The sequence below is a fragment of the Raphanus sativus genome, chromosome 5 (genome assembly GCF_000801105.2).
Source record: "Raphanus sativus cultivar WK10039 chromosome 5, ASM80110v3, whole genome shotgun sequence".
Classification (NCBI taxonomy): Eukaryota; Viridiplantae; Streptophyta; class Magnoliopsida; order Brassicales; family Brassicaceae; genus Raphanus; species Raphanus sativus.
In genome coordinates, this window is record NC_079515.1 from 31,562,803 (window position 1) to 31,580,793 (window position 17,991).

A 17,991-nucleotide genomic window follows, 5' to 3' on the forward strand; every position below is an offset into this window, starting at 1 on the left:
TTTATAGTTGAACTTTATTATTTATAAAATGATTCTTGGAATTTTAATGTTTTTATTTTTTACTTAAATAATATTTAAAAATGACATAATAACATGAAAGAAAATAGTATATTACAGAAATAACTATTCAATAATTTTACATAAAATGTACAAAATACTCTTTTAAAAAAAATAGAAAACATAAATATTTAAAATAAAAATAACATAAAATAAATGAAAATGTCTAATTTCAAAATTTTCTTACTCGATTTAGGAATATCGACAATAAAGAAGTTCATTTTTCATTAAATGCATTAGCTGATCATTTGTGGAAAAAATATTCTGATGCTCATTGTTGAACCAACATATATTGTCTTTTTAATGATTTCTTGTAGTTTTTAATAATAAATGTTTAATTAAAATAATTTATATTTTCAGGAATTATTGTATACATAAAATAGTTGGGGTTAATTGATATTTTATAAATATAATTTATTATTAAAAATATTAAAAAATAAAAATAAAATACTATTTTGGAGAAAAAATAGAGTAATATGCATCATTTTTAAGTAAAACTGCAGTAATACATTGGAGATGCTTTTATACATTTTTTATCAGTTTCATTTTTAAACAAGCGGGGGTTTTCTGTATTATCGCATTTATTGATCTTTTATTTTATTTTTGGGTCAAATTATATATATACAGTAGTTTGTTTTAAAAACTTTGAATAATAAAAAAAAATACTTTGAATAACATTTAAATAATACTTTGAATAACATTTAAAAACATATCTTTTCTCCCGCCATAAGTCTTCTTAACCCATTAATAACATTTAAATCTTTATTTGTTTCGTCCAGTGTTCAAGAAAACGCTAGGCGCTAAGCAGACGGTGAGCTAACACCTAGCGTCTAGAACGATTAAGTGAACGCCTAGATTATTAGTTAAGCGGTTTAAGCGTTTACAAATTATAACAATATATGTAATGTTTTATACTAATAATAGTAAAAAGTATTATTTATATATGATAAAAATTATTTTCATTAAGAATATATATTACAATATATTAATTATTATAATTTATGAATAATAAATTTTATATTATTTATTATTACAATATTATAATTATCTAGGCGGTTTAAAGAGTAATCGCCACGGTCTTGTAGTGTTTAGTGCCTAAACGCCGCCTAAACCGCTTTTCACAGTTAATTATCACATCTTGTATCTGGTCCGAAATGCAATGGGATATGATACTCTAATCCAGTTTTTATTTCATATTTTAGTTTTAAGACAAATGTATTAATTATACTTAAACAACAAATTTTTAAATATAATCACAAAATCTAAAACATCAATCATTCGTGTACACGGAAGGAGTATATTTGGTCCATAAATTACACAATAACTAAATCATTTTCTTGATCTTAGCATAATCAGTAATTGATTTGTCATAATCCATGAATCATAGTGCAATTTCCAGTAACACTACAATGAAACATCTATAAATTAATAATGTTGGGGCTACACTAAAACTATAATTTTTTTATTAATTTATTAAAATTATTAATTTATCGATATACTAATTGAACCGAAAACTCAATTTGAGACTATAAAATTATATTAATTTATAGAAAATTTTAATTTATATTAATTTATTGAATATTAATTTAAAAAAAGTATACTGTATTTGTTTAATAAGTTAAACGAGTAGTGAGTTGTTTGACAAAAAAAAACGAGTAGTGAATTTGATAGTCTATACTAATAAAGTAGGTTTTTTTATCTTCTTGGGGGGAAAAATGCCATGTAGCATTTTTTTTTAATAATTAAAATATTTTCTCAACTTAAATTTAATGAATTTTTTTTTTGGTAAATTTTTTTTTTACTAAATTTTGGTATTAATTGTGAAATTTAATGAATTTTGGTATTAAATTATGAAATAAATGGGGGGAGAGGGTAGGTTAAACTTTTCTTGATACATGTCCAAGCGTTTATAATAGTGTTTTGAATCTGACTCAGATCCGTAATTAAACTGATAAATCTGTGACCCAATAGAAATCGAGTTTGGGTTTTATTGTAGCACTGGTTGAACCAATAGATAATTTTTATTTTTACTATTTTTAGTTTAAGTTGTATTTTGAAATTATTTTTTATATTCTAAATTTCTAATTAAAATTTTGAAATTTAAGTTTTATTGTCGTCTTCCTCTTCTTCTACACTACAATTTACGTTTGCAAAAAAAGTGAGACTTATTATTCCCCTACACTACAATTTACTTTGGCAAGAAATGTGAGTCAATTATTTCTTTATTTTTATTTAATTTAATTTAATACAAATCATTACATTTTTAATTTACAGATAGAAAAATAAAATCATATGATCATATGAATTACAAAACAGAGTTTGGATTGTTGAAGAAGAAAAACCTAGCGAGATTGATTATAATAAATTAGAGAATGCTCTTACTGAAAAATATTCCAAAATGATGAAGTGACAAATTAAAAAAAAATTGTTGGTAAGTTTTAAAATTTAGAGAAAACCAAAATTAGTTGATATGATCTGGTGTTAGTTTATTTTTGTTATTGACAATTTATTACAATAATGTTTTAATTCCGGTTTATTTTAAATTGGAAAATGTCTTGATTTTTTAGATGTCATAATTCTTATGTTACAACTTTTTTAAATAGTCTAAACTATTTCTTAATATTTTGTATGTACACTAAAAATTCTTAACTTTAGTTTTTATATATATTTGTTTTCATAGCTAATATATTATTATATAATAAAACTAATATTAACCCGCAATTCATCTGCGATTAATCCAATGATCTAGTGATTCAGTAAATCATCTGATTTAATGTCTGGGTCGAGTTTCAAAACACTGGTTTATAGGATTTTTTTGTATTTGATGTTGACGATGGAGAATATAGCCTCTACAATTCTCCTTCTTTAACGCAATCGACGTAATCATTCATATAATCAATCCAGAAATCACATTCATCCCACCATCTCCTATTGAATGCTTCTTTAGTTCCTGCTTTCTCAGTTTCATTGTATATGTATAGATGGTGTGAGAGTTCGGATGATACTCCTTTTACTTTTTTCAACTCAATCATTGTCAAATTTCCAGTTTCATTGTTCGGAGTTAAAGACAAATCAGTGTAAAGATGTTCAAACTAGGCTACAACAATTTTGGCAAGCTTGAAAGGAGAAAGATATTAGGGTTGATATGTTGTTGATTAATGGGAATGTACACCGATTTCTTATTTCAGTTTACCAACTAATGATTGCTTACTTTTAAAGTAGCAGTTTTCTTATGCATCATCTCTTTTCTCAGATGGTGCTTCTACATGCGTTAACCAACTTTCTCAGATTTAACACTTTTAAACATTTCTTGAAAGAAAACTCAGTCTATGACACGAGTATTTAAGATTCCAACTAAAATTTTTTTTACGACTATTAATTTTAATTCTATTTTTATTAAATCGATTAGTAACAACTACTTATGCTATTTTACTTTGAACTAAATAACTTCAAACAAAATAATATATTACGGTCGCTAATCATTATAAAAAGATCAGAAAATATTATTTTTTACATATTTTCTTTACTAAAACCATATAATAAATTATAAATTTAAGTAAGAAAAAAATATACAAATCCGGCGCGTAGCGCCGGTATATCACTAGTATAATATAAACTATCGAATTTAATAAAACTTTTACAACAAAAAAAAAGAGAAATCATCAGCTGTTTTACATTTATTCGAATTTAACTAGACTGTGTCATATCACAGACATGCTTTCTAGTGTTACTACTAATCTATCTTATTAAAACAGAAACATTCTGTTGAACCTAACATTTATTTTGTAAGTTTTTAAATTAAATACATCTTTATACTTTATAGTTAAACCTACATTAAATCACTAATGTTACTTTCTTTATACTACTATTCATGTTTCCAAACAATATACTTATTTTTTTATACTATTATCAATGTTTCCAAACAATATATTTTTATACTACTATCAATGTTTCCAGACAATACAATAATTAATCTTAGTTATTTTATATATATCATTTTCTCTTTAAAATTTTGTAGAAACGTCATAATTTCATAAATTGCAAAATAATGAACTTTAAAATTTGGATTATAAGATTACATATCGGTCATCCATCAGTCATCCATCAGTTCAATCGGTTAGTCTCCAGGTTTAGTGATTTTTTTAATATGAATATTTTAAAAACCAAAATTGAATTGTCAGGTCTCCGGATTAACGGATATAATCACAATCGGGTTTAATTTAAAAACATTGATTTAAATGCAAAAATATTTTAAATACACACTCTTTAAAAATTACCAAAATATTTGTTAAAATTATTAGTGAAATTTTTTATCGTAAAATATTTCGCGATTCCAAAGCGCGGGTCAAAATCTAGTTTAGATATTATGTTGGACTTTCACGTAAACAAACGGGTTTAACGTTTTATACCAAAACGTAACCTCACAATTATCTGTCGTGCGTATGTGCATTTTCTTACTTAGTTCTGCCACGCTCACATAATTTACGTGTATTAGAAATATTTGAGATATATTTTATATTTTTACTTTATGATTATTATTTTAGTTTATTAATTTTATTTGACAATTTACTGTTACGCTCTTATTTTTATAGCATTACCCCGACTCCTTTTTCATTTGTTTAAAAAACAATTCCGAGTTTCTTTTAATATATTTTTGATTAAAGGAAAATTATAAAGAGAAATCGTGATATTAAATAAAAATGTTATATATTTAAAATTACCTTTTTGTCTCTACCTAATTGGCTAGTTTAACACATCTTTATATCCTTATCAAAGTATGTATATACCATACTGCTGTCCTCAATTATTTGTGATAAATATTTGTAGCTGCCGGTCATTTCTCTCTCTCTCTCTCCCTCCCTCTAAGCAAACTAAAACACAACAAGAAAAGCTATGGCTGGTATGCTTCCTGGAGTTGAGTGCGCGAGGAGGCGGCGCTTCCACGGCGGTGCTTCACCGATTGACTTATCCAACACGGTTTCTGTGGCGGCAGCGACAGGACAGGTATGGACTCGGCGACCATCGTTCTCTCTCTACACTACCAGTCACGAGTGTCACCAAGCCTATGTCTCCTTCTCGGTAATGAAACGTCTAAAATAAAATAAACAAACAGTTCAAGCATTTTCTTGGGAAAGACTGTAACTCTTTTTAAGTTTATAAAATATAGGATAGAAATGTTAGCAACAAATCGTACGGTGATGATAACGATGAGAAGCTCTTCGGAGCAGCCAAAGAAGCTAAGGAGAGGCTGGACAAGCGGCTGAGGAACCCGCGAAGAAGGTTCGGTTTGGTTAAACTAGCGTATGGTAGCAAATGAAGTACTAATTCACCTTAAAATGCGCCGAACCAGCTCAAGTCTTTTGCTTTTATTCCATGATAATGATGCATGATGATGTATTATTTACTTTCAACATGTGGTATCACATGAGCATATAATTGTGAGATTGCCTTTTGTCGGACAATTATTTTATCCCTTTAAATATTAAACCACTTTATCAGCTAAGCGCATTTTAGCAAGTCCTCTATATTTAATGTTAAGTTGCGTCTTTCTGTTATATAATGGAAACTTCCCGGAAACCACTAGGCAGCTTCCAAGTTTGCCAAATTTGACATTAACTCCTCTCGATTTTTGCTTTGAATTTTCAATGGAAAAATGGCAACGAAAGTGAATAAACTCAGGCAACCAATGGTAATTGGTAAATCTAATGTTCGGAAGCTCTTCTAGATGCTATATGTATGCGTGCAGCATATATGGATCGAGCAATTTATCGAAAAAAGAGGATTTTTTATGTCTACCACATTATTGTATTATTACTGATCTTTAATTTCACTATAAGATATAAGCAAATCTCTAAAATAACATTTTTTCAGTTTTTGTCACAAAATAGCACTCAAAAAATAAAGTGACCAAAATAGCACTTTTTATTTTAAAATTTTAATATTTATTTTCTATTTTTAAATATTTGAACACATTACTAAAACTTCACCCTTTAACTCTAAACCCTAAGTCGTAAACTAGTTAACCCAAAAGTTATAAACGCATATTTCTCTTATGAGAAAAAGACAAAAATAGCACCAAACCAAAAGTTTTTGTCACAAAATAGCATCCAAGGGTTATAAATGCATATTTAACCTTCAGTAAAACTTATTTTGGTCATTTTCCTTCCTGTGATGCTATTTTTGTGACAAAAACTTGGTTTGATGCAATTTTTGTCTTTTTCTCATAAGATATTGTTATAAATACATTTTTCTTTAAGAGGCGAGAGACTCTTGTACCCTTGATCTATATATATATAATAATTAACTTTATAAATAAATAAAAAAATAAAATAAAAATTATTATTTTCAATACTTTTCGATTATATATTTTCAAGTTATATTTTTTTTCTTTTTCATTTTTTTAATTTTCTTTTTGAAATTAAAAAAAAAACATTTTTGAAACTATTGAAAAATATTTATTAGAATCGTAAAACTCTATAGCATTCCTCAACTCCAAACTCTAAATCTTAAATTAGTTAACCCTAGAATTATAAGTGTTTTTTATTTCTTTAAAAATATGGATAAAAATTGTTAAAGTAAACATGAAAATGATACTAGGAATGTCATATTTTTAGACAATTTCCCAAAGTAAAAAAGAAAGAATTTCTTATACTTTTATATGTATAATACTGTATTAATATCATATTTTGTACATATAATACAAAAAGTTAGACACATCATTGGTACTAAATAAATTAATAGATTTATAAATATATACCAATTAGTGACAAAATTAAACTGTACTTCTTTTAGTTTAGATACAAAATATAATCCACTTACAAAGAGACACAAAATATAGAGCCAAAATATTGTTTTGATCTTGAGAACAACCTGACAAAATTTATGATTGCACTTTAATTTTCTATTAGATTTTGATCTGCGCTTTAAAAACGCGAAATATCCGACACTATAAAAGTTGAATAAGAAACATCGAATAGTTCGTTATAGATATTAAATAGGTCATCTTGCCCCATTTAGTCTCATTTAAGATTCATCCATATGTAAACTTTAGATCATGTGTAGTCTGTAGAAATACATATTCATTTAATTTAATCTAAAGATTCATATTATTGTGGAGGTTCACCAAACAATCATATTGTTTCATTTTGTATGCATATTTTTTTAAAAAATAAATAAGATATTTAACATTTACTTTTAAAAATAAAATAAAAAATAAACAAAAAATAGTTCGAAAAAAGAAAATTAATATTATTAAACCTGTCTACACTAAACTCTAAATCACAAACTAAACTCTAAACACTAAACTCTAAACACTAAACCCTAAATTCTTAGGTAACTCCTAAACTCTTGGTTAAACCCTAAACTTTTGGATAAATCTTAACATCAAGTCCTAAATACTAAACCATAAATAGTAATTCCTAAATTTTTAGATTTATCCAAAGGTTTAGGATTTATCCAAATATTTATTATTTAGTGTTTAGTGTTTAGGACATGAGTTTAAGATTTATTCCAGAGTTTATGTTTTATCTAAGAGTTTAGGGTTTACCCAAGTGTTTAGGAGTTACCTAAGAGTTTTGGGTTTAGTGTTTAAGATTTAGGGTTTAGTTTACGATTTAGGATTTTGTATAGACGGTGTTTAATAATATTAATTTTTTTCTTTTCAAACTAATACTATTTTTTGTTTGTTTTATTTTTTATTTTTAAAAGTAAACTAAATATCTTGTTTCCTTTTTAAGAAAAATCTGCATATAAAATGAAATAATGATTGGTTGGTGAACCTTTAGGTTCACCCCTAGGGTGAACCCAAGAATAACTCTTATTTTTTTTATACGCATAACTATTTGGATTACATAATTAGTGGTATATAATTTTAATATTTACTATATTACTAATTTCTTAATTAAGAAATTTAAACACAATAATTTATTGTTTCAAGTTTATGAAAAGTGAACTAATTAAAATCATAACCTTTGTGATATTTTCGAGAAATTTCATTCAATTTAACATTAAGTTAGATATTTCATTAACGGTATAATTCTATTTTAGGTTTTGGCCATACAAATAGCTCTGGAAAAGTATTATGTAAAATCAATTTTAATATTTATGTATTGTTAGTTTTCAGAAAGTAAGAATATTTAATTACTCTAAATTTATGTATTGTTAGTTTTCACAAGCTCTGAAGACTTTGATCCTTGGATATTTGTAATATCAATTTATTATAGAGATTTATTAAAATAATTAAATAGTATCCAAATTAAATATTCATTTCAAAAATATCAAAGTATTAAATTCTTTGAATATTTTTCTAACTAAATGAAGATTTTGTTGAAGATTCTGACATCAAAGATACAATTATTAATTGTGCTAAATGTAGTATAATATATTACTAGACTAAGATTCGCGGTTTGTGCTAGCAGAAAATTGTATATATAAATTATTTTTATGTACTATTACTAATTTCTGTTATTTTATATTATAAAATAATATATATATAGTGAATAATTAGTAACTATTAAATATATAATTAAATTGGGGTAAACCCATAAATCAAAACAATTACTCTTGTTTATTTACAATCATTTTATGGTAAATAAATCAAAATATTTACTTTTATCTATTTTATATAGTATATAATCTAATTTAAATGATATTAATATATATAGTATATTTTTATATGATTATATATCAGTGAGCTTTTTATTTATATGATTCATTTGTGTCATAGCAAAAATTTTAAATCGCTAATTTTTTTTAAAAATGTGAGATTTTTAATAGTTTTAATAATTTACAAAGTTCAAAAAATATAATGAATATTTGTTCAAAGCAAATTTAAAAATTAAAATATTCAGTATTTTATGGTATATAGTTTAATTTAAATGATATTAAAATAGATATATATATATATATATATAAATGAGATTTTCTACTCATGTGATTTTATTGTTATTTTGTTATTTTTTGAAACCATTGGTCACAAAATTTTCAGTGCAAGACTTTTAACTGTTTTAATAATTTATGCTTGTTTTGAAAATTTCAAAAATATACCATATACAGAAAAATCTAAAATTTATTATATAATTGATGTAGTTGTTTAATTTATTTTAATAATATAAAATTAAACAATAATGATAAATGATACACAATTTTTTATCATATCTATATTATTCAAAATGATTAATTATCATGTATACTTTAAGGAAAATTTATTATATATTAAAATAGAGCAACATATTTTTCTAGGGACTTTGAAATGTATTGTAATAATGACATGTGTTATAGATAAAAAAAATAAAATATTATAATGATTGTCACATGATATACAAGGGATATGAGGGATAAATTTAACTGCATGTATGTAATGCATTTGTGGTCAAAGTATGTATGTAATGTATGTTTACCGTAGATGTTAAAGATAAAAGATGGGTATTTGTCAAGTTTAATATAGTACAACTATAAGCTATTAAAACATTTGAATTGCCTGTTCATGTATATAGAAATATTGGTATATTCCGGTTTACTCCAAATTCTACATTTAATTGTGGTTTACAATAAGCCTTGAATTCTATTTTTAAATTATTTTTTACCAAAAAATAAATATTTTATACAGACAATTGACCTTTTAATGATGGTATAAAACATAATATTTTATATACTTAAAATTAAAAATATATAAAAATATTATGTTTTAATAGTCTATTTTGATCATACACATAAAAATAAAAAAATAAAATAATATTAGCTGTTCTTTTATACATATATTCATTTTTATGATAGTGAAATGCAAATCTAATAATATAAATATATAATAGTTTTGTATAATTAATAACAAAAAAAACTAATTAGTGTAAGCAAAATATTTATTTTGTCTTTAAAATTCTTATAAGCATTTAAAATTTAAACATATGACAAAAAACTTGAAAATATTAACCATTAACTATTTTAAATAATATATATAAGTGAAAATAAACATCTGCCTAGATGTGCAGATCAAATTATAGTACATAGTTAAGAAGGGAACAAATCTGCTAAATACTATTACATACTGTGAAACATAATAAAATAATAATTAAATTAAGTAATTATATGGTCAAATAAAATAAATTCTTTGAAAAAGATATACTGTTAATTATTAAGCAGATCTGTGGTCAACAAAATATAAAATTTGTGATAAGCTAATCAAATCTAACTATGTTAAAAGTGAAAAATAATTGTTGAAAATATTTTTTATTCATATGAAATAATTAATATTCCACATTTATATAGTATTATCATAATTACAGTAAACATTTAAAAAATATAATAAGAAATATTATTATTTAAATGTATTATAATGGTCACCTCATCATCCTATAAATCTCCCTCTAGTATCTCCCAAAATTTAGAGTATTTCAAAACAAGTAACTAAGTCTAGAATACAAATAAATAAATATGGCTAAAGCAAATTTTTCAGTTGTTCTTCCCATCATCTTCCTTGTAATGTTTGCTTTAGGTATGCATTTATCTTAATTTTTCCTCAAAAATTGTATTTAACGTCACTATATTTAATTTAATATCAGTCTTGTCTGTTGTAACATGCCCTAAATATTGTAAATTTGTAACTCATTGTGATATTGGGTTTTTTAAAAGATGATGTTAGTTTTTTGATATACATAATCCCTAAAGAAAAGAAAAGATATACATAATCATTTATAGTTTCTTTGTAGTTTACTCATAGCAATATTCAAAGATTTTTTTTTTAAGAAAGATCAATATTCAAAGATGCTTGCCTTATTCTACTTAGTTTTTTTTTTGGATTTATTCATATATATATATATATATATATGTTGTATTTTACTCTGTTGATATCTCCTGAGTCTTAGTTTTTAATTATTTAAGCATTTATTATCAAAAAAAAACTATTTAGGCATAAAATAGTGTTTTATTTGTTGTAGTTCAGGATAGTATGGGATGTCAGGCGAGTCTTGGTGATTGCCGTATCTATCTATAATAATAAAGTAGACATGGGTCTCTCCATAATCCGCCACGTCATCAGTAAGAGAGGGGCTTTTTCGGACACGTGTCCCCACTCTACAAAGTATATTGGCGTAGTTAGAGAAAAAAGCAGCAAATCCTGATGGGCCATTCAAGTTAAACCTAAAATAGAAAAAGCTCAATGTTAACTCATTAAATCTGCAGCCCATTTAGGGTAGTCTCCATCTTCGTCGGCTTCCTCTCCCTCTTCACATTCCCTGTATTCCAAAGAGTACATAATAACAGTTCTGTAACATTTTGTTTCATCATTGAAACCACGTCTTTGTTTCATTAACTCTCTTTCAAACTCTCCCACTACGATTATTTAATTAACTCTTTCATACACCTCCATATGAAATCCCTAATTTCTGATACTATAAATAGAGTTGCAGAATTCTCCAAATCTAACAGCTTCTCAAACGTCGAACCTATTGCTTCCAGCTTTGTTGATAGTAAACTATTATGGACAATATATGTTACATTCTGAAATTGTTAATCTGATAGTCTCTGATGCATCTGACTCAGCTGAGTTTGTAGCTTTTCATACTGTAACAAGTTAATTGGCAAATACTAGGGCTGCAGAGGTCTCCCAAATTAACAAATGGTATCGTACTTCCCAACTTACTCACATTTTTCTGTCCGTATTTTATGAAAACTGAGTGACTGAAATATTATCTCTCACCAGAACGCAAGTCTCCAAGAAGTAGGGAGTTCGGCCTTTCTATAATGCATCGAAAAAATGTCGGCCGCACCGTTACCTTCCAGTTGAAGCTTTCTCGATTTAATTTCTCATCCAAACATCAGAGTTCATTTACGATTCTCACTAGCGCCCATCCCAAACAAATTTTGAGAACCAAGTCATACATTAACTTCTTTATGCTCTGTCGGGAAACTACTGATGTTTTTGGTCATTGTTTAACATTGTTAATGCGCTAGGGTAGCAATGACAACCCGGTGATTACATGTCTGGTGGTGGAGCTGTGAAAAGAGGAAGCAGTGATGATGGGGATGGTGATGGGCAAACAGCTGCTCCAAGTGAATCAAATAGGTCACCTGTAGCTGAAAAGAATACAGGAGAGGATGCAGCAGTTCTGAAGGAAGGGTGAACCACAAAGAAGAAGAGAAACAATGAGATCAACAAGTTTGAAGACTGATTGACTACAAAGACGCTCTCACGTGAACATTGCATTGAAGGCTTTTTGTTTAAATCACTTTTATGAGTTAAGTCATTTTCCTTAAACCATGTCACTGATTTTAATAAGTTGGGTTTGTCCAGCCAATCTGTTACTGTTCGTTATCAATGTCAAGAAATATTTTTTACTACAATGAAGCAGCTACCTCATATAAATCAATAGTTCAAATAAAAATGTTTAAAGTAAAAGGTGAAACAAATATATAAAAGAAAAAATAACATAAGCTAACACAATCGACCACAATTGTCTTTTTAAAATATTGTTCTTATTATCATAGTCAAATTAGAAAAAAATTAAAAAACTAAAACAAATTTATTTCCATGAAAAACATTATGGTCAAACAAGTATATAAACTCTAAATGGAATCATCCAATAGATAGTAATTTTTGATAAAAAAACAACAAATAGTAAAATCTAATACTTTTAAAATTAAAATTTCAAAATTTTGTCAAACTTTAAATAATATTTATATTATTTGATCATTTTCTAACCCGCCCGTAAATACTATTTGGTATTTAAATAAAATAAAATTTCAAACATTGTTCCTTCTATGTATTGTCCACGGGGTACTTAACAGTATAAGTCTGTTCTCTAATTAAAACACTAACTTTAATTTATGTTTATGTTTTAACTAAATTAACTTTATTACGACTATCAATTTTTCATTTTATTTTATCCAGTCGATTAATCACAACCAGTTATGTTATTCCATTTTGAATTAAATAATTTTAAAACAAAGTAATATCCTATAGTGGCTAACAACTATCAAATGATTGGGAAAATATATCATTCTATTTTGATATATTTTCATTTTTCATATTTTTGAATACATTCTATTTACTAAGACCATGAAGAAGCTATAAATTTATGTGACAATAAAATATATGAACCCGGCGCGTAGCGCCGGAATACCACTAGTATGTGGAATAAAATGCAGTTATTATGGAAAGGGTGCAGAGGCTCATTGTTACGGTGGTATTTGTGTTTGTGACTATCCTTGTAATCCTCCACCAAACTTTTAAAATTAAAAATTATTGAAAATTAATAAGAAGAAATAATACGTTGAATTTCATAAACATAGTTGCTGCAGTCTTTCATGATATTTTAAATAATAATTCCGTAAATAATAGTTGCTGCAGTCTTGCAACTTTAAACCGACATCTCCAATGTTCTGCCATAATACGAGAAACACAAACTAAATACCTCAAGTAAAAGGTCTAAAGCAAATTAAATTTGTTACAGCATACTATTTCAATTCCCAACATCGAGCAGAGTTCTGGAGACCTTTACATGATGCCATGATGGGAACATGATGGCAAAAGCAGTTTTTAAGTTGTTCTCCCCATCATCTTCCTTGTAATGTTTGCTTTAGGTATACGTTTATATTAACCTTTCCTCAAAAAATATATTAACGTCGCAATATTTTGTATATTAAAACAGAAGTCATGATTTTTTTTCATGTATGATATTTTAAGTTGTACCATTATTTAGAAAGTTTATAAAATGTACTTAACTATAGTACTTCCTCCGTTTCATATAAAGTGTCGTTGTAGAGATTTTTTTCGTTGCAAAATAAGTGTCGTTTTAGCATTTCAATGCAAAATTTATTAATTTGATTCTGTATTTTATTTTTCTATTGGTTGAGATGTATGGGTAATGATGTTTTTGTATGGAAAATATGCAAAATTTAATGATTTCTTAATCCATGTGCACAACTCTAAAACGACACTTATTAAGAAACAGAGGGAGTATCACTTAATATCTTTATTTTCTATTTAAAATAAAAATTAATATCTATTTAAGAAAATTCTAAACAAAATCTTTAAAGAATCTTTTCAGAATCTTTTTAAAATTTATTTCCAAAATTGATTAACTTAAATTTTAGTTATCATAAATATAACCAGAAATTTAAATTTAATTTATTTTTGAATTATAAACAAAAATAAAAATTACACAAAATATTATTTTAATGATAGCAACTTAAAATGCTTACTTTAAAAAATACATTCTACAAAGATTTTAAAAAGATTTTGTAGGGAAGCAATATTCATTTCTATTTAATTATATAAAATGTATACATAATTAACTTATCTTATTTTTTATATATAATAATTTATCATATAAACTGAATAAACAAAACAAATTTCTAAAGAAATCTAGAGTTTTGAATTACGGATCGGGACCATAGTAAATTAAATAAAAAATAATTCTCGAGTATGTAATTTCTAACAAATCTATCATATTTTGTCCATTATATCTATCATTTTGAACTGATAAGTTAATATATTTTATTTTCATAAATATAAAACATTTATTCTAAAAATATAATATTTTGGTAGAATGGTTTAACATTAATAAACTATATAATACATGTATAAAAATTAATTAAACTTTATATATACAGTAATTTGTTATATAAAATGAATAAACAAAACAAATTTTACAAGAAAATCTAGCGCTTTCAATAACGGGCCATGATCATAATAAATTAAATACAAAATAATTCTCAATTATGTGATTTCATGCATAAAATATTGGTTTAATCATCAAAATCAAATTTAATACGAAAAATTAAATATATAATATGAAGCATCATATATATATATATAATGATTTAAAATAATTAGTTAATTAACAGCATAGAAATTATAAATATTGTATAGGAAATAATGATATAAATACTTAAATATATTAAAAATATAAACTAATTAAATAAAACAAAAAAAATATATATATATATATATATATATATATATAATATATATATATATATATATATATATGCGGGTCAAAATCTCGTTTAACTTAGTATCAGTCTTGTTTGCTGGAACATACCCCTTTAATATTGTAAATTTGTTTCTCGTTGTGACGTTAGTTTTTTTGATATACATAATCCCTTAAAAAGATATACAAAATCCTTTATAAATTACACATAGCAATATTCAAAGATTTCTTTTTTTGTTGAGAAAGAGCAATATTCAAATATCTCCCCTTATTCTACTTAGTTTTTAGGTTTTGGCTTTATTCATTGATATATATAATATTGTAGTTTACTCTGTTGATATCTCCCAAATCTTAGTTTTCAATTACTTAAACATAAAATATTTTTTAATTATTGTAGTTCAGGAAAGTATAGAATATCAGGCGAGTCTTGGTGATTGCCGTAGGAATAAAATGTAGTGTTTATGGAAAAGGTGCAGAGGCTCACTGTGACTACCGCTATGACGGTGGTGTTTGTATTTGCAACTTTCCTTGTAATTCTCCACCAAAAATTTAAAATGAAAAATTATAGAAAATTAATAAGAAGAAATAATATTTTGAATCTCATAAACATTGTTTCTGCAGTCTTTCATAGTATTTTAATTCTTTAATTTTTTATATCACTAAAATTTATAGAGCACAAAATTAGTTGCACTTAGATTTTTAAATTAAAATTAGAGCTAAACAGAAATATGATTTAAAATTTCATGCAAATTTATGAAATCAAATTAAAACAATAAAAATTGTACTTCAGCAACTAGAGTTCGACAGTCAAAAACTATTTGGGGGTTCATTTTTAAATTATTTATACACCAACGACTAGAGATAACCAAATATAGTTCCATTATAGAACTCCAAACATAATTAATCGATAGTGTGTCTTTAAACTAAAAGTCTCAGTTGTTCAAACAAAAAAAAACTAAAAGTCTCTTATCTATATGTAATTATATTAGTTAATTTAGTTTTATTAATATATATATATATATATATATATATATATCAAATTTTTATTTTTATTGTGAAATATTAGTTATTAGTATATTTAAATTGTTTTACAAAAATAAATATTTATGCAGAAATTATACTTTAAATGATTGTATAAAAGTTATTAGACCAGATTTGTTTTGTATATTAATGCAAATCCCACATTGAATTTACATATATATATATGTGTGTTTTATTAAATAGTCTTGATCATACACATAAAATATAATTACAAAAACAAAATAATACTCATGTGTTCTTTTATACATTTATCCACTTTTATAATAATAAAATGAAAATATAATTAAAAAAATAAAGAATATATTTTTTATAATTTATAACAATAAATTAAATCACTGAATGTAAAATATTATTTTGTCCTTAAAATTCATATAAACATTTAAGTATATGCAAAATGTTACAAATATTAACCATTATATATTTTAAATAATATCATTATATATAAAAGTTAAAACCAACATCTGTGTAGTGGCGCATATCAAATCTCTAGTAGTAAAAGAATATAAATCTGCTAAGCACTAGTAAATCTGCAAAAATTAATTTAAGTATTTTTTGGTCAAATAGAAACTTTTAAAAAGGTAAAAAAATAATCTGTTATTGTTAAGTAGATCTATGGTCAACGGAAAATTAAATTGGCGATAAACTAGTCAAATCTAAATATGTTAAAAGTTAAAATAATTGTTGTAAACATTATTTTTATTCATATGACTTGTTTATTGAATATATTATTATCATAATTCAGTCAATTTTCCAAAAATATAATAATAATAATAATAGTTATTATTATTAATTGTCGCCTCATCATCCTATAAATATCTCTCTACTGTCTCCCAAACTTTAGAGTCTTTCAATATTCAATAAACAAGTATCTTAATCTGCAATACAAAATATGGCTACAGCAAAATTTTCAGCTATTCTCCCCATCATCTTCCTTGTAGTGTTCTCTTTAGGTATGTGTTTATATTAACTTTTCCTCAAAAACTGTATTCAGTGTCATAATGTATAATTTAGTCTAAGTCTTGTTTGTTGGAACATACCTTGAATATTTTTTTTTTTGAAAAAGGGCTTTCAATCATACCTTGAATATTGTAAATTTGTATTTCGTTGTGATCTTAGTTTTTTGATATATTCAAAGATGCACGAATGATTCTACTTAGTTATTTGGTTTTGGATTTATTCATTGGTATATATATTTTATTTTACTGTGTTGATATCTCCTAAATCTTAGTTTTTCTTTATTTGAACATAAAAAGTTGTTTAATTTATTGTAGTTGAAAATAATATGGGATGTCAGGCAAGTCTTGGTGATTGTCGTATGTGCGGAATAAAATGCAGTTCTTATGGAAAAGGTGCAGAGGCTCACTGTGATTACCGCTACGACGGTGGTGCTTGTATTTGCGACTTTCCTTGTAAAGAATATAAGCCTCCTTCTGGCCCTCCACCAAAACTTTAGAATGAAAAATTATTCAAAATTAATAAGAAGAATTAATAATTTCTATCTCATAATCATAGTTGCTGCAGTCTTTCATAGTATTTTAAATAATAATTCCGTGTATTTTTGATATCAATAAAATTTATAGAACATAAAACTAGTGGCAGTTAGATTTCTAAATAAGAATTAGACCTAAACATAAAAAGTATTTGAAGTTTGATGCAAACTGATGAAATGAAAGTAAAAAGATAAAATTTGCACTCCAACAACGGGAGTTGGACATTCAAAATTTTTTGAGGTTCATCTAAACTATTAAAATAAAAGTGCAATTCAGAATTAATCCTAATCGTTAGTATGGTTAACGGAAAATTAAATTGGTGATCAATATTTAAGTCATACATTCTAGAAAGAGTTTTCTTTAACAATTTAGATCAATATTTAAGTCATACGTTCCATTTAGGGTAAAAATAATTCAAAATTTAAATAGACATTCTGAAAGTAGTATACTAATATTTTAAATGTTTTTTCAAATTA

General features: G+C 25.2%; 1 protein-coding gene across 1 annotated transcript; it reads left to right on the plus strand.

Moving 5' to 3' along the window:
• The first annotated feature begins 4,859 nt into the window (after nt 1–4,859).
• Nucleotides 4,860–5,560, plus strand: LOC108857485 (uncharacterized). Its single transcript, XM_018631474.2, has 2 exons — nt 4,860–5,136; nt 5,225–5,560. The coding sequence occupies exons 1-2, from the start codon at nt 4,951–4,953 to the stop codon at nt 5,372–5,374; spliced, it is 336 nt and encodes a 111-aa protein (XP_018486976.1). The 5' UTR covers nt 4,860–4,950; the 3' UTR covers nt 5,375–5,560.
• The last annotated feature ends 12,431 nt before the right edge of the window (nt 5,561–17,991 follow it).

Bases quoted from the DNA above. Each gene is read 5' to 3' on its own strand.
- LOC108857485 (XM_018631474.2), top strand. From the start codon at position 4,951: ATGGCTGGTATGCTTCCTGGAGTTGAGTGCGCGAGGAGGCGGCGCTTC. The intron at 5,137-5,224 runs GTAATGAAACGT...TATAAAATATAG, and splicing joins AAGCCTATGTCTCCTTCTCG to GATAGAAATGTTAGCAACAA.